The 23,729-nt window shown below is 34.6% G+C and overlaps 1 protein-coding gene across 6 annotated transcripts in view; it reads right to left on the bottom strand.

Moving 5' to 3' along the window:
- Window positions 1–23,729, bottom strand: part of Dzip3 (DAZ interacting zinc finger protein 3) — a 113,359-nt gene that overhangs the window by 66,527 nt on the left and 23,103 nt on the right. For 5 of the 6 annotated variants that reach the window (XM_029567509.1, XM_029567510.1, XM_008841427.2 and 2 more), the window contains 8 exons: window positions 21,864–21,980; window positions 18,727–18,807; window positions 17,088–17,212; window positions 13,873–13,987; window positions 10,043–10,162; window positions 8,534–8,635; window positions 7,211–7,303; window positions 6,427–6,479 (listed from right to left, as the gene is read on the bottom strand). In XM_029567509.1, the coding sequence (XP_029423369.1) occupies window positions 6,427–6,479; window positions 7,211–7,303; window positions 8,534–8,635; window positions 10,043–10,162; window positions 13,873–13,987; window positions 17,088–17,212; window positions 18,727–18,807; window positions 21,864–21,980 (806 nt within the window). Of the gene's footprint in view, window positions 1–6,426; window positions 6,480–7,210; window positions 7,304–8,533; window positions 8,636–10,042; window positions 10,163–13,872; window positions 13,988–17,087; window positions 17,213–18,726; window positions 18,808–21,863; window positions 21,981–22,096; window positions 22,180–23,729 lie in introns of those variants that run through there. The other variant, XM_029567513.1, reaches the window with a different exon arrangement.

Genomic DNA, 23,729 nt, shown 5'->3' with positions numbered 1-23,729 from the left:
ATGGAAATACAGTACTCAGGCATGAAATTCTAAAAAACAAAGAAAGAAATCGAAAATGAAAAGCATAGCCACCTTAGTGGGTAAAGGCACTTGCAACAACCTGAATTCAATCCTACATGCCACAGGTGGCAGAAGAGAAGATATGTCCTTAGACCACCATGCATGCCATCATACATACATACATACATACACACACACACACACACACACACACGCACTAAAAAAACAACAAAAATATCAAATAAAGTAATAAAAATTTAAAAGAAAATGGGAAGCAAATTAAACGCAAAACAAAAACAAGAAATGAATAAAGAGAAACCCAATGAAATTAAAATTTGAAAAATATAAAATAAAAAAGTCAGTGAAATAAAAAACCCGATTCTTTGAGAGACTAACTGGTAAATCTTTAGTCAGAATAGTCAAGAAAAAAAAAAAGACAAAAGACACAACTGCAACATAAGGAACGAAAAAAGTGACATCATTACGAATCCGAGGTTTCCTATCGAAGAAATCATAAAATTAAAGCTGGTGAACTGAAGAGAAATCCCAGGCACAAGTGTTAGAACAGCATCTCTCAGTTCTTTCTAATCCTGTCTCTTCCTTGCCACTGAACCAAACCGTGTAGAAAAAACTCAAAGCAGCTAATCTCAAAGGAAAAAAATCTCAACTAAGACTGGAAGCAGCATCCAATAAAGAGTTCATAGATTACATCTAGCCAAGTTAACTCCCTGTCAAAACAAAAGTAATTATATGTTAGAGAATAAAGGCATTCGGAATCCTAAAACCTATTATGTATTTGCGAATACTTAGGTTTCAGGCAGTATTCTGTATGCTAGGAATATAGTAGTTCTTGCCCTCATTGAGGGTGCTGTCAGATGGAGGAGACAGGCAAGCAAGTGTAATAAAAGTTAGCAAATGTTGTGAGCAGAAGAAAAGGATTAATGAGAAACACTTATTCCCATCTAAGAAAGACTTTTCAGAAGCCTTAACTAGGCAAATTCAAAGTACAGTATTTATTATCAAGCCTGAAGGTGAGAGGGTAAAACCGTCTCAATTCCAGATAAAATTGTGGAGATTAAGATGACGCACTCATGAAACTAAAAGAAGGACTATACAGCTGGTGCAGAATATATAAGTAAAAGAAGTTGATTGTGTATGGTAAAAGCAGAATGATGAGGCATGATACAGTGAGTTCATCAGGATCCATGATAACTGACGGCCCAAGCTAATGATTTTGACTTTGACCTTAAGAGCACTGCAAAGTCTCTTAAATACTGTCAAACACAAAAACCATATTATTAAATTCTTAGAAAAGTCCTAGCAACAGCTATATAAACAACAGACTTCAGAAAAGAGCAACATTAAGGACAGATTGTTAAAAGCTGTTTCAGAATGTATTACTAAATTAATCTACATATTCAATGCAATCTCTACTAAAATAGTAATATTCTATACAGAACCTGAGGAAAAAAATACTAAAATTCATGTAGAAACAAAGAAGACCCCAAATAGATAAAGCAAAACTGAGCAGAAAGAGTAATATTGGGGATGTCACAATACATGATTTGTAATTATACTGCATAGCCATAGAACCAAAAATTGTCATGATACTGGCATAAAACAGACATAATGATTCATGAAATAGACTAGAAGACCCAGAGATAAACCAATGCAGCTATATCCACCCGACTCCTGACAAAGAGGAAAAAACATATGTGAAAGAAAAAACAGCCTTTTAATAAATGGAAAACTGGACATGTAGAAAAAAGAAACAATATGTGTACTTTAATCCTGTTCAAAAATGAATTCAAAATAGAATTTGTGTGTAGAGTACATGTATGTGCATTTTCATATATGTTTGCATGCACGTGCATGTGCACATGTATGCATGCGGAGGCCAGAGGTTGATGTCAAATATTTTCTTCAATTACTTTCTACCTTGTTTTTTGAGACAGTGTCCCTCAGCGAACCCAGAGTCCACTGATTTGGCTTGCCATTGAGCTACACAGATCCACCTGTTTATATTCCCAAGTACTAGGGTTATTGGTGTGCACTACCACACTCAAGATTTTTACACTGGTTTAGAGATCCAAACCCAGGTCCTCAACCTTGAACAACAAAAACTTTATTTACTGAGCCATTTTTCCAGCTCCTCAGAAATAGATTTTAAATCAAAATGCCACTTCATTTATGATCTAAAACTTTGAAACTATTAGAGGAAAATGGAAAATATTTCAAGACAGGCACAGGCAATGCCTTTCTGGATAGAACTGTATCAATGGCCAGGATATAATATCGGGAATTGACTTAAAGAGATGCATGAACTAAAAAAAGAAAGAAAGCAATAACATAATGAACAGCAAGAGACAGCCTACAGAGTTAGAGAAAAATTTTACTGACTATTCACCTGACAGAGATTAATAACTAGAATATGAGAAATTTTAGAAAACCTATAATACCCAAAGAATAATTTAATAAATAGGTTAAAGGACTGAGCAGACAGTTCTCAAAAAAAGTTCAGATGGCCAATAAATGTCAAAAAAGTCAACATTTATAGTCATCAGAGAAATGCAAATCACATTTACATTCAGTTCATTCCCTCACCTTATTCAGGATGGCTATTAAGAAAACAAATAACCCTTACATGTTGGTGGTAATGTAGATTATTATGAACACTATGGAAATCAGTATGAAGGTTATTCAAAAATCTAAATCCCGAACTACCAAATGATCCAGTTATACCACTCCTGGGTTTGTACCTGAAGGAATCCAAGTCAGTGCACTGAAGAGATAATATGTACATTCATAGTTATTACGGCACTAGGCAGAAAAGCCAAGTTTTAGAATCAGCCTAGGTGCCTATAAACAGATGAACAGATAAAGAAAATATAGTATACATATATAATGGAGTATTATTTAGGCACAAGAAGAACTAAACCATGTCATTTGCAAAAAAAATAGATGGAGCTAGAGACTATTAAACAACAAAAAAAAAAAACCTCAGACAAATCCCACCTTATCATCACATGTGGAATCTAGATGTAAAATTAGAACAGATATTATTTCAGGTAGAAGTAGGGTATCTGCAGGAGGACAGAGGCAAGAGAAGGGAGGGAGAGGATAATGGGGGAGGTGACTATGATCAAAGTATGTTATACAGATAAATGTCATAATGAAGTCCATTACTTTGAACAATCAATAAAAACTAATGAAAAAAAGGCGTGGTTAACAAAAATGTGGTATATTTACCTTACACAATGGAGTTCTAGTCAGTAGTAAAGAAAGATGAAATAATGAAATTTTCAGGTAAATGGATGGATCTAGAAACTTAGTGAAGTAACACAGACTCAGAAAAATAAACAACGTATGTTTTCCCTCATATGTGGATCCTAGCACCAAATCCTTTTAAATTCCAGGTCCTTTTAATAAGATGATGCTATACAGCAGTCCCTTCTGTATGAAATAACTACCATCATCACAACTTCAGCTGAGCCTAATCAAGAAACATCCTCATAATTGGGCTTGTTGACGGTTGAGCTCATTCATTAAAGAAGGGCAAAGCAGGGTCATTGGACCCTCACTGGATTATCCAGCCACTTTTCCCAGCAAGCTGTATGTAATTTGACCTTAATCACACATGGCCTCCTGGATTTGGGGAGGGCCAAAGCATACAATCTGGGGAAGGCTAGGAAGAGAAGGCATGACCCGTGCTAGGTAAAGGCTTTCCAGTGTGCATACACCCTCAGGTCATACATACACCTCAGCAACCCCTCAGTTATCTCGGTAAGCTCAATAAATTCATTGGTTCCCCAGTAAAACTTTAATCCAACACTGGTTTGACACTAGAACCTTAAAAGGGAATAAGCATTGCTTGGCATCACCAGGAAAAGTCATCTCAGAACAGATGGAAAATTTGTTAATGCTATTATGTTTCATAATTATTTTTTGAAAAAAGGAGAAAATGAGAATGTAAAAGATCTTAAAAGGATATAGGAATGGAGATATTTTCCAAAATAGAAAGAAAAAATGAGAAAGCCTAAGCAAGTGATGAAGGTCTGTTTAGGTTTGTTATGGTATATAAAGGATAAGACATAATATATACATAATCTTAAAATTTCTATGGTCATAGTTTAGTCAACTACTTTAAGGAACAAAATATATATCTAGTCAAGGTTTATTTGGGAATATTTGTTTTTTTTTACTCAAGCCTTATCTACACAGCACATGGTAATTAAAAGTACCTAACCTTATTGGATGTTTTACAGCCACAGTTTGAGGCCTATACTAATGTGGTCAGAGGGGCTTAAAGGACAGTTTTTGCCCCTTGCCCTCCATGGTTGACTAAGTTCCAGGGGACTATGGAACATCTCTCAAAATGTCCTGTAACTGTGGTGAGTCATCTGTCCCCTTTTCAGGGAGGACATGGAGACCCCATGAGATGGACTTGAACCAGTGTCCAGTCTACAAAGAGGAGGGTCGACTCAGAGGAAACATCTCATTCATGCTTCCAAGTGAAGCCAGACATGGTCGAGCAGGACCTTTGACTTATCATCAATAGAAGATATCCTCCCAAGCCCATGTGATCCCTGAGGAACAGATCCACAAATGACCTTAAGTGTAAAAATAAATTGATTAATTGGGGCCAACTGTACAGTCTTAAACACCCAAAAGGAAAATATAACCAAAGAGTAAAGTCATCAGTATATTTCTTTAAGAGTTCAAGGGATTACACTTCCCAGACATTAGGCTTAAGTCTATATAAAAAGTTATTTAGACAATTATTTCTCATTGATGATTTTGTTTCTAACCAGAAAGTGCTGCTCAAATGTAAGACTTCAAATCTTAGTCAGCTGAGCCTGATCTCTAAACATAGTCACAATTGGGCTTGTTGACGGTTGTGCTCATTCGTTAAAGGAGTGCCAAGCACGGTCACTGGACTGTCACCTGAGTATCCAGCCACTCTTCCCAGCCAACTAGTCCAGCCTTGGAAGACAAAAGAAAAATGAGGAAGAACCCAATAGAGGGATGCTTTTGGAAACCCTTGTCGAGAAACTCCAATGGATTCTTACATGAACGTTTGAAAATTGCCCTGTTCTGACTTTTTTCTAGTTCCCTGTCTAGTACTTGTAATGCTAATTACTCTTACCTTTACTTCTCCTTCACAGCTCCTATTCATGACTCAAGGACTTTCTTTTCCCCTTAGAGATAAGAGTTATGCAATTTGGGAGTCTTTTAGATAGGCCCACTGAAGGGGGTACTCCAATTGCCTCACCCTGCGTCCCTGTTCAGCATGGAAGAAGCCAGAGCGGTCTGTGTCCAGATTCCCATAGGCAATTTGGGTAACCTCTTCAGAGGATGGTGTGATAACAGGAGGTAGGAATTTGCTAGGCAGATAGGGTAAAAAGACCCCAAAGAAAAGTAGCCAGTTTCTTGGCTAAAACTCAAAATGTCCTTAGGCCTTTTTAGCAACATACTCTGTTCCAAAGGCCAAAAATGTCAAAGTATTTGGGAGCTTGTATCTAATCCTTAAAAGATTTTAGTGTTACCTCTTCAGAGGGGGGTATGTTTGATTATCCAAAAGCCCCATAAAAATAAATAAAAAAATCAAAGGAGAAGAAAGAGTAACAAATAAATAAAAAATAAATTAAATAATTTTCATGAATGGTTGTCACCTATATTATCAATGATACTGACAAATAAGTAACATTTGTGGATTAAAAGAAAAAGCTGCTTTAAAATGCCAAATAAAACATAATGAACCTCATTTAGTTTAGAGACAGACAGGACAGCAATAAGGGAAAAAATATATTTGAGAACTATAAATAGGACTTAAAGAACTATTAGGCAGTGTTTGGAAGAAGGATCCAGAATTTAGTTTGGCTTCAGGCCCCTAAGGCTCAAAGATTAATGCAGAAGAGGGTACAGAAAGATTTTAAGAGGCAGAGATGTTGGATGACCACAAGAAAACAGTTTTCCAAATAGCTGGTCAGTTATTCATATGAATACACAGCAATGGTGACAGCATGCACCAGAAAAGATCAAACCAGAAAAAAAAAAAAAAAAAAAAAAAAAAACGAGACTCAGAGGCCTAAATAAGTTTTGAAAATTAAGAGTTTTGATATTATAACAATATAACATGTAACTTTAAGAAAAATGTCTTTTGTCTTTACATAAAGATTATTTTCATCCTTAAAGGTATCACATAATTTCTCCTGTGCTGTTTTAAAATGTAAATATCTACAGTGGCAGCAATAGCGAGGGGACAAATGAGAACTTTATGTTTTTTTCTCTTATCTAAAACTCTTTAAATTTAATTGGTGCTGTAAATTGACAGAACACAGAAGAAGCAACTAAAATAAAACTACAACAACAAAAAACACATACATGCTCAGAAAAAAGTAACAGAATATTTAATTTCAAGCTTACCTTGCTCCTAAATTTTCAATGGTTATATATTCGTCCTTTCTTACCACTTCAAACTGCAAGTGATGGGAATAAAATTAAAAAAAAAAAAAGCTAAAATAGCTCAATTTTCAAAATCCTTTTATCAGTCTTGGCTTTCAAATTTATAAAAAAATGAAACCATACTAACTATAAACAACACAACTAAAAGGTAAGCAATATATAATACTGCTCAAATTACAACTGACGAACTATAATTACTCTTAAAAACCAATATGTTTTACATTATATGATTTGAATTCCTATACTAAAATATAAAAATAGCATAAGATCATTTATAGTCCTAATTTTGGTCTATTTATCAGTGAACTAAAATTTCAACAAGATAATTAACTAAAAACCAAAATGGTTACTGTGTATTTTCTGTAACAGATAATATACTCAAGCATGTATGAGGCCCTGGGTTCAATTTCCAATACCACTAACAAAAAAGAGTTTCAGAAAGCCTAAAATTATTTTTAACTTGAAATGGCACAAAAAGAGTTAACTTATCGTCATTTATCATCCCTGGTTCACAATACTTTCCTCATCAGTACAATGATGGCAGTTCCTCTGTTTCTATTTAAAAATTTTTTTATCTTGAAGACTACTTAAACATGTAACATAAAACACAGCAAACAGAAAGTGCACAGGGCTTAGTCACCAAAGAGATTTATAGCTGAGATTCTATGACTGTAATTGCTAAATCTGTTTCCAGTCAAAAATAGTGCCTCACTGAAAGCAAGAAAGCTCAGAAAAAAATACTCACCAAAATTTTGACGATTCCAGATACATCACACTGCAGCATTCGGACCATGTCACCTGCACATCCTTCCTTCAAACATTTCTTCCCACTAAAACTCTAACATTGTTAATGAAAAACAATAAAAATAGAAAATCAGTACTGTGCAAATCTAAGTCATTTAAGTAATGAAAGTTAGCAGATATTGCTATATGGCAAACTAAAAGATGTGAATAAACATGAGAATTAGCTGCTCAATTTTTTCATGTATCACTGAGTATCAACTTAAAATGTCTTTTACTTTACTCATTTAGACTTCAAAATCTTTATGGAACTATATTCCAACTTAAACTGTATCTGCTGCCCCACTGAAAGCAACTTTAACATATATTAACTCAGCACACACACACACACACACACACACACACACACACACATACAAAATACTGAATTTTATCAGATATTTAGGAATTTTAGAGGAAAAGAAAGAATGAAAATGGAGAATGACTTCCTCTGATTACAGCATTTATATTCCTTTACTTCTTTTTCTAAAACTAGAGCAATATCAATTGCCCCTAACAACCAAATAAAGGAGTAACAATGCCTTATTTGAATGAAATCTTTGAAGTCAGTATACCTTATTATCACTTTAGGGATTAGAAAAGTTAGTAACACAGCTAGTGACTCAAACTGGGTTTGAACCCAGATCTCCTACCTCCATATTCAATGCATTTTACTGTACCACAATTGCTTAAGGAGGTTTTTGTCTTATTTGTACAATGTAAACCTTGTAAAACTAAACATTATAAACCAACTATGACTATTAGCTCATGAAAAAATAATGAATATAAACTGGGCTTTGGATTTCTATTCCAATGCTTGTGAGAAATAACTGAATTTAGATGACTACTGTAACTAAATATAAATCCATACATGAACACTACAACTTTGTTCTTGTGTTCCACCTCTAAAATAGAAGTTACCCATAAAACTGTATAATTATTCATTCTATGTGCTTTTTGAGCAATTCTATTCTTAGATTCTATGCCCTCTGTGTAACTATAAGCAACAATATTTCTATTCTGGATTAGAGTGAGAAGATAAAACAATAAAAATTACTAAGCAAAGCGACTAGCAGAATATTCCCTATAAACAGATGTTTAGTAACTGACAAAATGAAGAATGGTAGGGAGGTAAGCACCAGAGAGAAGGAGAAAGAAGAAAAGGAGGGAGATAAAAGGAGGAAAACAAACAAGAAGAAATGAACTAGAAGACAACAAAAAAGCAAATGGAAAAGGGAGAAATGCTAGAGTAGGTCTGAAAAAGAAAAAGAAAAGCCAAGTCCTGTACCTGATCACTTTCACCTGGGTATTTTAAATTCTTGAACTTTTTCCAACAAATTTTATGGAAGTAAACACAGCAACTTTTACTGCACATTAACTGAAAAAATCCCTAGAAAAAAATGAGAAAGATAAAATATATAGAAATATAATTTACTTAGACATAGAAAATACTTCGTCACTTTCTAAGTTATTCTGTAATTTACAGAGATTACATTTTACAATAATGATGTTTTATACCATGTTCAAACCTTACTAGCAAAAACTTATATTCTAAAAGAACTTCTGGCATCATTTTGACATCATTAGAGGCAGAAAAGTAAAGAAAGTAAAAAAAAGGGCAATAACTTGAACCTCAATGTAATATTTTCGATAAGCTATATATAAGAAAATAGCAGAAACCCATACGTGTGTTCTATAGAATGTGCTACTTACTCATCCCTCTTTGACATTCCTCTTTACCTCCAGCTCAGTGTCATTATTCTTTGAATCACCACTGTGTATATCAGACCTCAGATATGCTGCTCTGGTGACAGAAGCTCCTAAGTTACTTTGTTACTCTATCACACAGACTTTTTTTGTTCTTCTCATTGTGCCTTTTCTAGGAACTATAGTCCGGCTTCCTCTAAATAGGAATTCTATATCACAAAAATATAAGATGTATATCTATAACTTTCTGCTGCTGTGCTGTCATTTGAAAGAACTCTGAAGTTGTCCTGAGAGACCACAGGACTATATTATCATATCAGTAAAATCAATACTAGCCTGGAACACGGCACTCTACAGGTCCACTTACCAAACTCCCTCTTAGCTCGACTTTTCCTCTCTCTACCTGTCCCCCCAATACATCATGCCTTGCAGTTGAGATTTTTGTTATCTCAGAGTCAGTGTCTTATTTCCACTGCTAATCATTTCTTATCATGTCTTCTAATTTTACAGTCATACTCAGATCCAGAGAGTTCTAACAAGTGTTCTAATTGAAGTATTTCTTTAAATCAAAGTTTTACCCCCTCTCCCCACCCAAAGACTCACAGAAGGGAGATGATCATTTCTTTATTATTATTAGTAACATGATTCCTGAGGAGTAACAACTTTTCTTCTTAGTACAATGCTACTATTTTCAATTTTTACCATTTCTAATTATACAGTGAAAAAATATGAGATTATTTTTACTGCATGATTGAATGAATAATACTCATAACTCCAGAGGCATGTAAATGTTATAGAAACCAAGGCACTACTAATCTACTTATTGACTGGCTCAGAATATAATTAGTACTGATTTTTAATCTATGTTCTCAGAGACAAACTACTTCTCAACTCTATTGCATTATGATTAAAGCAAACAGTGCTAATTTTTTTTTTCGGGTCTAAGGATGAAACCCAGGGACTTGCATACACTTACTAGTGCTCTACCACTGAGATATGTTCTTAAGTAATATTTTGATGCATGAGATAATAACTTTAACTGTTTAATTTTATAATTACATTTAAAATGTTTAATTGGTCATTATATTACCTTATAGTTGGTGTTCTTTAAAATGTCAGCTTCACAAGATCGCTCACAATCTAGATAACTACAAATGGTTTCTTTCATTATGTTACTTTCAGTTGTTTTGATAAAATCATTGAGAAGATCCTAGAATTTAAAATACATATTTCATGAATACAATTTAATAATAAATTAAGACAGTAACACAAGTTTACCTAAAATGTATCCAAATATCTTTTTGAAAGTATATGTGTGTGTGTATATTTAAAAGTAGGATTAAACCATACTTTCACTTATTCAAAAGAAAGAACATATAAGAAAGGTCCTAAATTAGAAGCAATGAATTTCTAACTACAGAAAGTAGACAAGTGCATATCTGTTTTTTTATTTTATTTATTATTTTTATTTTATGTGCATGAGTGTATTGCCTGCATGTATGTATGTAAGTACAGCTATGTCATTCAATGCTGCAGAGGTCAGAAGAGGGCTTCAGATTCCCCTGGAACTGGAGTTAAGGACAGTTTGTAGCCTCCTTGTGGGTGCTGGGAATCAAGCATGGTTCCTATGCAAGAGCAATCAGTGCTCTTAACCCCTGAGCCATCTCTCCAGCCCGACAAGAGCATATTTGAAGCTATGCTTCTCTCACTGTTCTAACTCATAGTATGACATGAGAACTTTACCAAGGACTATATATCTAGATCTCAGGAATGGACACTATATTGACAGTGAAACCACTATGATGGTGCACTATGCCAATCACTGATACAGGGGGTAAAAATATGATACAGAAATATTTTTCCAATGGCAAGAGCTACAACTTTAAATACAAACTCTCATTTTAAAATGCTAATTAACTCTAAGCAAAATAAATGATCATACCTGAGTTAGACAAGAATCTTAGTACTTAACTTTTAGAGGGAAAGTGTTACATCAAATAGTATTATTCCTAATATTTTTAAAGTATGTAAAAATTCACCTTTTCTGGTTACTTCATGAATACCAGTCCATAAATATATACATATACATATATACATATATAAGAAGATAAATTTAATAAAATCTGCCAGAAGGTATAAGGAAAAGACAATAAAATATACAAAGCAAAGCCAGGCGTGGTGGTGCATGCCTTTAATCCCAGCGGGAGGCAGAGGCAGGCGGATCTCTATGAGTTCGAGGCCAACCTGGTCTACATAGTGACCAGTTAACCATGGAGTCATCTCTCCAGCCCCAAAAGTCATAATTATCTTGATAGTGCCAAAAGTCATCAGCAAAGTCTACTGACTAATGATAAGTATATTAAAATATTGTATTGTATTGTATTGTGATTTGAGATTTTAAAATTTTCTTCTTGTAGTTCTGCCAAATGATAAATAAAATCTGGAATTTTTATGAAATATGCCTCTTTTATTTAGGGGATACCTTTAGACTTAAAGTCAGCTAAAATCATCTAAAAAGGTTTAAAGCAAAAGTTTGGAAAAAGATTTGCTACTGAAACATTTACCAAGGGAAACTTGTAGCTATTTTCACTTAAAACAAATCACTTAACATGGCTTTGAACAAAAATTATCTGAAAGGCAAGGAATACCCAGATGGTATGGGGAAACAAAACCTCTTATACTTGTTTAAGAATAGAAATAAGTAATCCAAGAGACTCCCCAAAATAGACAAGCTATTCCCACAGCCCTTGATTGCCTCCCAGAACTTGAAGGTATGGCCCTATTGTTGAAGACAGGACACACTTTAGACACAGGATTTGGAGCAATGAAGCTGGAACTGTCCTGGAAGCCACCTCCCCTGAAGGCTAGCTCTCATAGTTTTAAGAGTATTATGCAAGGTAATCTCTGTGAGTTCAAGGCCAACTTCGTCTACATAGTGAGTTCCAGGTCAGCTAAGGCTACAAGGAGACCCCATTTCAAAAAGACGTGCACGCCTTTAATCCCAGCACTTGGGAGGCAGAGGCAGGTGGATCTTACTGAGTTTGAGGCCAGCCTGGTCTACATAGTGAGTCCCTATAGCTGGGGCTACAGGGAGACCCTGTCTCAAAAAGACAAAAAAAAAAAAAAATTATGCAAGCAACCTGCTAAGGGAGAGCATCAATATATGGTCCAATCCCAGCTTTAAGGCTGAATAACTACATCAATGGCAGAGAAACCCTACCCACCAAGGACTCAGGGACCATTGTAGAAGAGGGGGTAGAAAGATTGTAAGAGTCAGGGAGGACGTGAATGACCATATGTAAATAAGAATCGTACGGGCACCTGGAATCTTCCTCAGATGAACCTACAGCAATGTAAACGAGAGTCCCACAGGCACCTGGAACCTTCCTCATATGAATCTACAGCAATGGCACCAGCATACACAAGACCCATGTGTGCTAGATACCTTTAGTTGTCAACTTGACATATACAGATAGAAGGATCCTCAACTGGTGAATTGCCTCCATTGGACTGGCTTGTGCCCATATTTGTGGGGCATCTTCTTGATTACTAAGTGATGTAGGAGGGCTCAACCCATAGTGAGTGGTGCCAGCTGTGGAAAGGTGGGCCTATGTTGTATGAAAAAGCAGGTTGAGCAGGGGCCAAGGGACCAAGTCAGTATGCTGTGTTCCTCCATGGCCTGTGCTTCAGCTCCTGCCTCCAGGTTCCTGCCCTGATTTTCCTACCTTGGGCTCCCTCATTGATGAACTGTGACCCAGGAGATAGAAGCCAAATAAACTGTTTCCTCCCCAAGTTGGTATTGGTCAGCGTGTTTTGTCACAGCAATCGAAGGCAAAGTAGAACACCATGCAAACTCAAGGAGACAAAACCCAGCACAGAACTGTGGAAATGAGCAGCATGCCCCAATCTTAGCTGAAGAACTACTGACAGCTGATTACTGCTGGGTGAGAAAGAGTTGATGGGTTTTTTCTTTAATTTTTTTTGGAATTTTTGTGTATTTCATACAGAATATCTCAATTAATTTTAATCATCTTTATATGCCCTTCCCCACTGGTACCCTCCCATAGCCCCCTTACTGGAATTCAGACAGTCTGTCATTTGTGTTAAGGCCTATTGTGTCAAGTTAGTGCCCCCAGTGCAAATTCATCTACTGAGGTCTAGTCAGCCTATCTAGAGTCCCTCACTTTAGGAAGATCAACTCTTCCAGTGGAATCTGACCAATGACCACTTCTGAGCTCTGTAGGCATTGCAAGACACAGGTGCACCTATACACATGCTGGCAATACACTCATACATATAATAAATAAATATAAATACTAAATAAATATAAAAAAATAACAACAACAATGACAAAAAGCCAGCCATGTATGGTGGCACACACCTTTAATCCCAGCACTCAGAAAGCAGAGGAAGGAGGACCTCTGTGAGATGGAGGCCAGTCTAGTCAACATGGCAAGTTCCAGGCCAGCTGTGGCTACAGTGAAACACTTCCTCAAAAAGACAAACAGAAACAAATGCAGGAATGAACAAAAATGAGTAAATTTTACTTTTAGTTTTATATAAAGTTACCTAAAGGAAGCAACTGGAATTTTGTAATTTAAATTAAAAACAAAAGCAAATATATCTATAAACAAGCAAGTTAACTACTTATACTTTGCTTTAAAAAAATCACAGATATTAGGCCAGTATCACAGTCTTCTTGTAACTTGAAAATGATGACACTGCTACCTTATCTTTCTGTTAATTTGTACTTAGATTCTGCACCAAGTAATGAAACTGAGGTTGTTTCTTCTAAAAAAAAAATGCTAACTGATAATAAAAGAATGTAGTTATTTTAGAATATGAATAGTTGTTTTAAACAACACTTGTTAAATACAATTATGATTAGTCACAGATGACATCCTATTCTTAATTTCTTACTTTGAAAGTTGTAGGTAAATCTTCATCATCTGTAGGATCTATGTCAAACCAACAATCACTTGTATCTCCTATTTCTTGTAAGCTTTTATGAAATTCTAGCAGTCCTCCATTATATCTGTAAGGCATTTTAAAATAAGGTTAGTCTGAATTGGACTCTGGTCATGTATAGTTTATCAGTGAGGGAACAAGAAACCCAAGTAAGATAGTGATAACCTCTAGCATGCTATAAAATACAAATACTAGGACTCTCACCTGTGGTAGACTGGGATGAAATACAGGTAGAAGGGGAGGCACTAGGTTATGTAGTAGTTCAAGCTTGAACAGTATGGGGGCCATGGTAATTTAAGGGGTGTAGAGTTGGTTGGCTTTTGTTAACTGTCTTGGAGGCCTTGAAGAAAGAGAATGACAGGCATAGGTCAGCCAACTACTAATTTAGTATATATTTTGAAAGCCAGAAGGCCTCTAAGGCAGCATTTAAATTGACTCTCATCTCCTGTAGTCATAATCTGTGCTGAAAATAAGGGTCAGATTTAGTTATAAGGTAGAAAAATCTGTAAATGTGAACAAATGCACAGCCTTGACAGGCTATTATCAACTCAGGACAATTTAGAAGCTAGAAGGATTCTATAAAATGGTAACATTTAAAGAATTCTCATGCTTTCTAGAAACAAGAGCATTTTAAATTTGAAACCTAGGACTTGGTCCTAATGGTAGGTAGCACAACTGCAATGGAGATTACAAGCACAGCCTCAACAGGACTACTGTGCTGCAATTAGGGCTTTGATAGGAAATGAGTACACCCAAAGATCTGAAATGGGGATATCACTGTGTATGTACTTAGAAACCCCAAATCTCTAAATTTTTGTTGAACAATTTGGCTAGCGATCATTTCTTCTTCCTGCTAGAGATCTGCCTCCTTTACTCAGAGATCATAAAAAAAATATCATTACTGATGTCTATCCCAAAAGAACATTATCTTTTAAAGGTATCTTTTAAAGATTAAAGAGCTTTCTCCCTCCACTCAACTGCCTTAAGACCAGTGTATCTATGGTTAGACATAAAATGGCCCAAGAGGGAAAAAATAGGTTCAGGAAGAAAAACTTTATTCACAGCAGAAATTGCACAACCTTAGTAATATGAAAGGCAGAAGAAACATGTGGGAGTGGATCTTTGAACTTGAAACCAAGGGACAAATACAAGGCTAGGTAAGAAAGTGTCTATGGACATAGGCCAACTCAGACAGAATTCAAGATTCACTTCCTTGCAGAGACACTTGAAGTCAGTCCTAACATGCTCCTATGATGGCTTACAGTAAATAAGATACAAGTGTTGTAATGTCTTGGCAGAGTACTAAATGAATCAGGAGGCTCTAGGGGTTAGAATGGTATAACTATACAAGAACATACAACACATCACTAGACTGTTACTGGAAGAGACGCTGACTATTGCAGTAAGAGATATAAAGGACATCAATGCCTTTGAGAAGCTCAGTGGTGGCTGTCCTCTATAAACCAGGAAAGAAGTAATAATTCTGTACCTAACTGGGCTTTCTAGAAAACAGGTTCTCTTCAGTGCCAATCAATAAAAGAGAAGAAAAAGTAGCTTGTTTTTATGAGGGAAGGATAGCCATACACATTTTTGTGTTGTTTCAGACTATGTTAATTTTGACAATGCTGGGCATGGTGGCACACGCCTTTAATCCCAGCACTTGGGAGGCAGAAGCAGGTGGATCTTTGTGAGTTTGAGGCCAGCCTGGTCTACATAGTGAGTTCCAGGACAGCTGGGCCTATAAGGAGACCCTGTCTCAAAAAAGAAAAAAAAAATCTTTACAGTTTCATCTTTACATTCTGCAAAGCATTGTACTAGCCTCTACCTTGATGACATCATTATAACCAGACTGAGTTATAAAAAGTTGTAAGTCTTGGGGCTGGAGAGATGGCTCAGCGATTAAGAATACTGACTGTTCTTGCAGAAGACCCAAGTTCGAATCCCAACACCCACATGGCAGTTAACAACTGTCCATAACTCCAGCTCCAGAGGATCCAACAGCCACTTCTGTCCATTGCACAACATGGGTGCACTCACCTACATGAGGCAATACATGCATACACATAAAATAAAAATAATAAATACATAAAACAGGAACGCCAGCAAATGAGGATAAATCGTAAGTACAATAAAAAAAAAATACTATGTGGATGATAATTTTAGACATCTAATGATTTTCCCCAGCAGTGATCTTTTCCTAATGATCCTTTGGTCTCAGGCAGCCATTATGTCCTTAGAGACACTTTTGATTTTCCAGACCCTTTTGGAGCTCCAGTAAAGACTTGGATCATTCACTGTATTGTCTCCATAGCTCTTTATCATGTTTCATTTTTCATTATTGAGTATTTTGATTATTTGATGAAAATCTACATCCTTCATTGTACATTCAGTTCTATGATCTGTTTTGGACAGCACTGTGTCCCTGGGATCTAGCATAATCCCTGGACCATGACAGATGCTTAAGGTAAATAAAATGAATAGTGCTAAAAAGGCTAAGACCTCCACAAAGCAACTAAATAATCAACATAGGTTCCTCTGTACAACTTCACTTTTTTAAAATATGTAATACTCAGTATTCCTCAAACTTAGTATTTGGACCTTAATATTTATTTTGTTTTTGTTATAACACAGCCTCATTGTGTAGCCCAAGCTGACCTTGAACTCATGATCCTACCCCCTCTGACTCCTTATTGCTAGAATTCCAGGTTGTGCGAGTCCATGTTCACTTCCTTTTAACTCTTATAAGGTCATTATTAATTAAATATTTATAATCAGCATTTATAAGGTACTAAATGTTTTATGTACTGGGCATTGTTATCAGTCTGTAACATTTTTATAATATATTGTTCTTAGTTCCATTTTAGAGAGAAGAAAAATCAGGTTGAGCAATATGAAATTTCTTAGGGTGAGCAATAAACAAATATATATGAATACAGGTCTGTCAGATTCTAAAGCCCATGTTCTTAATGTGGATACTGAGCTTCCTCTCATTGCCATGGTGTGTTATATTTCATATTTAATGTTTCTGACTATATGAAACTATTTGATACACGAAATTAGAAAGAAGAAAAGAACAATCTGAAAGCACAAATGTTTTGATCAGTAGCATAGTGCACACACTTGATTTCCATTTCATAAGAATAAAAGACAGATCTACCTATGCTTACCTCTTCTGAGCACATCGAAGTAAACCACGTCCAAAATAAACTAAAGACATAAAGTTTTCACAAATTTCATTTTCTTGGATCACCATCTTCATCACCAGAAATTTATTTTCTGCTTCTATACAATCCTGTAGTAAGATAAAGCTAGGTTTGGCTGGTTTGAAAAAATGTTTTTTATAATAAAAAATTATTTCTCCAACAAGAGATAGTAGGACACATTTAGCAATGATGATTCACTCATCTTGTCATTTATTAACATCTATAATTTTAGCATCTCTGCATGTGATTACAGGCTAATGTACAAAGTGTTTAAAGTATTCATTTATAAACACATGACTTTTTTTAAAAATCTTTTCATTTATTATTTTTATTTTCTGTGTATGCCTGTTTTGCCTAGGTAAGTGCACTGTGTTGTGCAGTGCTGACGGAGGTCAGAAGAGGCTGTCGGATCCCTGGGACTGGAGTTACAGACAGTTGTTAGCTGCAATGTGGGTGCTGGGATTTGAACCCGGGTCTTCTTCAAGAATAGTCAGTGTTCTTAACTGCTGAGCCATCTCTCCAGTCCCCAAACACATGACTTTTTAACCCTAGATATTTAATTAGTTTTTCAAAGTAAATTGAAAAAAATTTACTTTTCAAAAAAAAATTACTTTTGAAAAAAAATTCCTTTCAAAAGAATTTTTATAACAAAAACTGGCAAATATTGCCAGCCAAAATAGAAATTTTTCTGATGACTATTAGGGAAAATAACCTTTCATTTTTCTTCTAATTGCAGCATATACTTCTTAATTTTTCTAATTGCAGATAAGTGACTTATTGACCTTAGATCTAGTTTCTTCTAGGGGAAATCCATCTTATCTGTATGAAATATATATTCACAACTTAAGAATGGGATTAGTTCTAACATGCTGCAGTTATAATTCATTTTAAATGACATATGACATTAATCTCTCTGGGAAAGGAATAGAAAAATTCTACATGGTCTAGATAAAAATATTCTTTAGTATATCGCACTAAATAATAACTAGTATTCTGTGAAATTAGTTAAAATTAGCATATTCTCCATTTAGGTGCTTATAATTTACATTTCATCTCATTAACAAGCCTCATTTATATATTTGATTTATGAAACATAATGAATAGCATAGATTTGAAAAGAACAATACAAAAGAAATATCAAGGCTGTAAATAAATAAGACAAGCCATAAACAATCAAAAGAGAAGGAAAATGCTATATTCAAAAGAACCTTTAGAAGTTTCCAGTTAACTCTCAGATTTGTGTTCATTTATGCTTTGCTTTAACTTGACAGTGTGGTAAAACTCATATTTTACAAGAGAGATCAAGACAAGAAAGATTAAACTACACTTTAAATACATTAATGTGTACTGTATAAGTAAAAGGAGCTAAACAGGTTTCTATTTTATACAAATAATTAGCATTTAGGAGATAAATATAGCTTTAGAAAAGATAGTTAAGTATAAATTAATATTAACTCTTTCCTCTGTATTTTTAGTTTTATAATATAAATCTTCAACATAATTACTCTCCAGTATAAACATAAGAACAGAACATTATTAAATTGCTAAAATAAAACCAATGTGTATAAAAAGATTGCTAATGGGTAAATAACACGTTACATACCTCTTTCCTTCCTCTTTCAGTGAGTGCTACTCCATATAAAAACAGTAATGTCAAATAGTAACCAATATTAATTTGGTGTGCCTAAAAAAAAAAGCTAGTTGGTTATTTACACCAAGGCACTTTTCAGTTTAACAAGGTTAATGAAGTATTCCTAGATTTATTTAATCATTAAATAGTGAAAAATTTCATTTTACTGCCAATCATTTACAAATAACTATAGAAGAATGTTAGAGATGTTTGATAAAATGATCCACAAAATGAATTTGATTTATAAAGATAAAAAGCAATTTCCATTAAAATTCATTGCATTTAGTTTTTTACAAAATGCTTTCACGTTCTTGCTATATAACTTTTTAGGTATCTAGAAGACTTTAGGTAACAATAGAATGATTCATGTATCCGTTACATACTTTAAAAATATAATGATCACATATCAGTATCTTCCTTCTCCAAATACGGGTTTTATTACAAGAGCATAAATATAAAGCTTATCATTTCTTCAATGAAAAATTAGCACATAGACCTTTCTTGAGGAATATGTGGGGAAGAAAGGATGGATGTGACTCCAAAAGAAGACTGCAGCAGTGATAGAATCACACTTTTATCTTCATTATGAAAATGCTAAAAACAAATACATACTTGAGATAAAATACCATAGAAACACACATTTTGGTGGATTAAAAGATTAATGCAGCTCACTTAAGATTGATGTTCTTTTTGTTTGTTTGCTGTTGTTGGTTTTTGTTGTTGTTGTTGTTTTTGAGACAGGGTTTTCCTGTAGCCCCAGCTGGCCTGGAACTCACTAAATAAGACCAGGCTGGCTTTGATCTCACAGAAATCTGCCTGCCTCTACCTCCTGGGTATTGGGATTAAAGGTATGCACCACGACACTCAGCTTAAGATTGCAATTACTTATTATTATTTTGTGTATATTTTATGTATGCTGACACATGCATGCAAAGGTCAGAGATTGGTTCTCTTCTACCTTTATGTGTTTCAGGGATCTAGGATCAGGTTTACACAGCAACTGCTTTACCTGCTGGCCCTGTGACTAGTATTCTTATTAAAACTTGTTTGCAAGGTTCATCTTTGGCTGGTATCTGGGAATCTGGGTTCCAGTTATGTTCCCATAATACGCTAACTGATAAGGATAGCTCACTCTATGTTTGTGCAAACAATGCAATTTTTGGTGAACACCTGAGAGATTCTTTTGGGGATATATAATTTTGAGGCACCCTAGGTAAAGTACATCCTGTAACCAATCCCAATAAAAATGTAAAATGCTCTGTCTCTAATGGACTACCCTGAACAACAACAAAAAAGTCTGTGCAAAGTAAAGGACAAGATACAGAATTACGGGAACGCCATAATTACAGGGTTAAAAATTCTAAAAATTTAATTACAGAAGTAGTACATTTGAAACCTAAAGCACTTGTCTGTCTAGATCTCACACCAGCTAACAAGGATGGTTCAGATGATATGAACAAAACAAAAATAGAGATGTTGGCAACTCTTATTACACTTAACTCATTCTTGAACATCTGTTGCTTAGCACAAGGTAGTCTCTTTCCTCCTTGATAGTCTACAGTGATAGAAGAACCATTTGACTAAAACAGTAGGCTGCTTTGCTCATGACTATTATAATTTAGTTCACTTCCATTTCTTGGACTAAGACCCATCTACAAAGTAATGGCTCAGAAGAGATGGGTGACTAAGCAATGAGCACCCAACAATGTTGATTATATTATGGCTCATTTTACAAATTTGCAATCTGGTCACAGAAAAATATTAAGTATGCAGCATTTCCGAATTTCTTGGGATAACTACAACAAATTTCTTTTCTTTGTTTCTTTTCTTTTTTGGAAGCTATTTGGAGTATCGTTTAGAGTACTGTATATAACTTGTAAATAATAACTTGTAATATAAATTCTAAGAAAAATACGTATAGTTTAGCTCCTTGCACATCATTATAGTATGGAACTTAGTGTCTTAGGATGCCTTTTATGATGCCTAAGTAACCCTTTTCTTCTTCTACCTGCATGCAAAACTCAATTTATTTAAACAAGGTATGATTTCCTTTCATTGTTGGTCTTGTATCATTAATTATATTTTTTATGCAGTTTCCCACAGGTTTTTCTATTGGTTAAAATATCAGTTAATGCCAAACACATAAATCTATTTTGTCAGTTTTACTTAGAGCAGAATATAGAAACATTAGAAGAGGCTAGTAAATAAGAAAAAAGGGAATATAGTGTTTTCTCTTTCATTTTTATATACATATGTTTATCATAAACAACATATTTTGCATTATATACCCACTGTAGATCAAGCTCATTTGAATTACATATGCATTGTAGATCAAGTTCATTTGCATATGAATGGCCTTACATATTTATCATTTTATGTTAAAATATAATCTACTCAGCATGTTTAAGAATTCCATACATTGTTATTAACTATAATCATCTAATTGAAATTATATGTATCTGACTAATATACCCTCAACTCTCCCCACTGGCATAGCCCTGGTGACCATCACTCTAGTCTCTATCTGTTACAAATATACATTTAATATTTTCAGATTCCACATTCCACATATATTTGTGTGTCTGTGTCTGATTGATTTTATTTTCATGGCTGTTTCTAATTCAGAAAGCCCATTTCCACCAGTTCAAGTTTCCTTAATCTATGGATAAACGAGTTTTAGATAGGGAATGTGAAAATAAGCTCATTATAAAGATGCGTCGCATAGAAAGCATAAGGCACAGAAAGGGAACTGAAGAGATGACTCAGCAGGTAAGAGCAGCGGCTGCTCTTGTAGATGACCTGAGTTTGGTTCCCAGTACCTCCATGGTGGTACACAATCACCTGTATCTCTAGTTCTAGGGGATCTGACACTCTCTTCTGGCCACTGTAGGTACCAGGCATGCACATGGTGCATATACATACATGTAAGTCGAACACTCATACAAATAAAATAAAAATAAATCCTTTAAAAAAGACACAAAAGGCCATATATTTATCTGTACTTTTCTACAGAAGTAAAAATGGAAAATACAAAAAGGCATGTGCTGTTAATCTCCATGAAAAGTGCTATCCAAGCACAATATTTCAAACTTTCAAAGCAAACAACTCACGGTATAACTAGTAGCTTGAATGTTCCTAAGTGCTGTTTCCAGTTGTGTTATCAAAAAATGTAAAGTTAAAGCAGGAACAATTTCTTCCTCATTCTGGCTATTATCTGCAGCTTCTCTCTGTGGAGAATAATTAAGATGAAAATTTCTTTTAGGCAGAATATCTACATATATTATATTTAAAAATGCATACTCCTAATAAGAAATTTAGAAAACAAAGATTTTTTAAAATTTACCTTAAAAATATACACTATTTTCACATTTGTTTATTGTTAAACAGTTTGATGAATCTCCTCTGTAGCTAGTTTCTCAAAACACTAGGGGAAAAACAAAAAAAGCATTCTTTTCTCTATCAAGCAAGAGGCTGGCAATATGTGCTACTACTTTAGAGGAAAGTATAAATATCACTTTCTTCTAATCCCTTCAATTTTCTAGCACAGGTAAAATCTTTCATCCCTGAATCTGAGAAACAGGATTATTAACATCTGTGCCTACTACAATCTGGAAGTGAGCTATGCCTATATATACTTTATTATGTACCATAATTTTTTTATTAATGTGGATGCAATGAAAGGAAGGGCTATCTTTGTGTCTATTCCCAACCCAAAGCTTCTTACACAGAAGCACGAGGCTGAAAGTATATTTCTGTCTAGTGATACATAATCTTTGTAGAAAGTTTAACTTAGACTTCTTAGTTTTTAGTAGGAATTTTTATTTTTCTCTTAACTAGAGAGTTTATTTCAGTCACCCCAGCAGTCAACCTAATTAACTCTTTTCTATTAGCATACATTCCTTAGATAAAATAATCTGCAATCATGTTTTAAAATAGTATCTACAAATGGAAAGTTCCCATATTTATATTTCTAGGTTAAAAATATCACATGAACTACAGATTCATACACTCAACCATTAATTCAACACTTAGGTCTTAAAACTGAACAGACATATAACACTAGAGTTACACCTGTCCAACAGTCTAGGTAGCTTCAGTGTAGTATTCTCAATGAAAAAAACTGAAGAAGTGTATGAAACATAAAAATTATTTATTTAAAAACAATCAGAATAGCCAAGGCACTGAAAAATCTCTGGCACCAACACAGCGGAAAGAAGAAAGGCCCAGACCCAGAGACTCACTTTTATAATCACCATTCCACTTAAAGCAGATGCCATGTTGAGCTGCGGCTCAGAAGCTAGGCAGAGCTTTCAGGTTGGCCCAACTAGAGGAAATCAGTGTGCCGGTATCAATAAAGAAGGGCTCTAGCTGACACACTGCTCTTCTGACTGAACCTCTCATATAGGGAAAGAACAGCTAGTTTCTGATATTTGTGTGTGTTCTGTCAGATTAGCATTGATGATAAAATAAAAACAGATTAACTTTGAAAATTTTTCACTATGCTCTAGATCCTGTACTGTCAAATATTCATCCAAGATTTAATAATTCAGGCAAACATAAATATATCTATCTCAGTATGCAAATTTGCTTTTTCTTTAATAAATGGCAAAATTAAATGAATATTTAGGAAAACTGTCTTATGATTTATTATCATTAAATGTTTGATTACCATTATACATGTAAACTTCTCAGGTGATCAGTGGTTGCAAGGAAGGTATTTAAAATGCTCTAATCTACTATATGCTTTCTACAGAATTTATTTTCTTAATAAATACAAAAGTTCACATATATTTTTACCTTGTATTTTTGAAAAATTTTGTCAACATTTTACAAATTAGGAACCCAAAAATGGTCCCTTGCCCAGAAATGGCACAGTTATGGGTTATTTGTTGAATCAAAATAAACACTAAACCTTACAGTATACAACTACAAACCCACATTCCTACTATTAGTTTTAAAAATTTAGCAACAACTTA

Source organism: Nannospalax galili, unplaced genomic scaffold (assembly GCF_000622305.1).
Source record: "Nannospalax galili isolate Female #2095 unplaced genomic scaffold, S.galili_v1.0 scaffold261, whole genome shotgun sequence".
Lineage (NCBI taxonomy): Eukaryota > Metazoa > Chordata > Mammalia > Rodentia > Spalacidae > Nannospalax > Nannospalax galili.
This window is presented reverse-complemented; position numbering and strand designations above follow the sequence as displayed.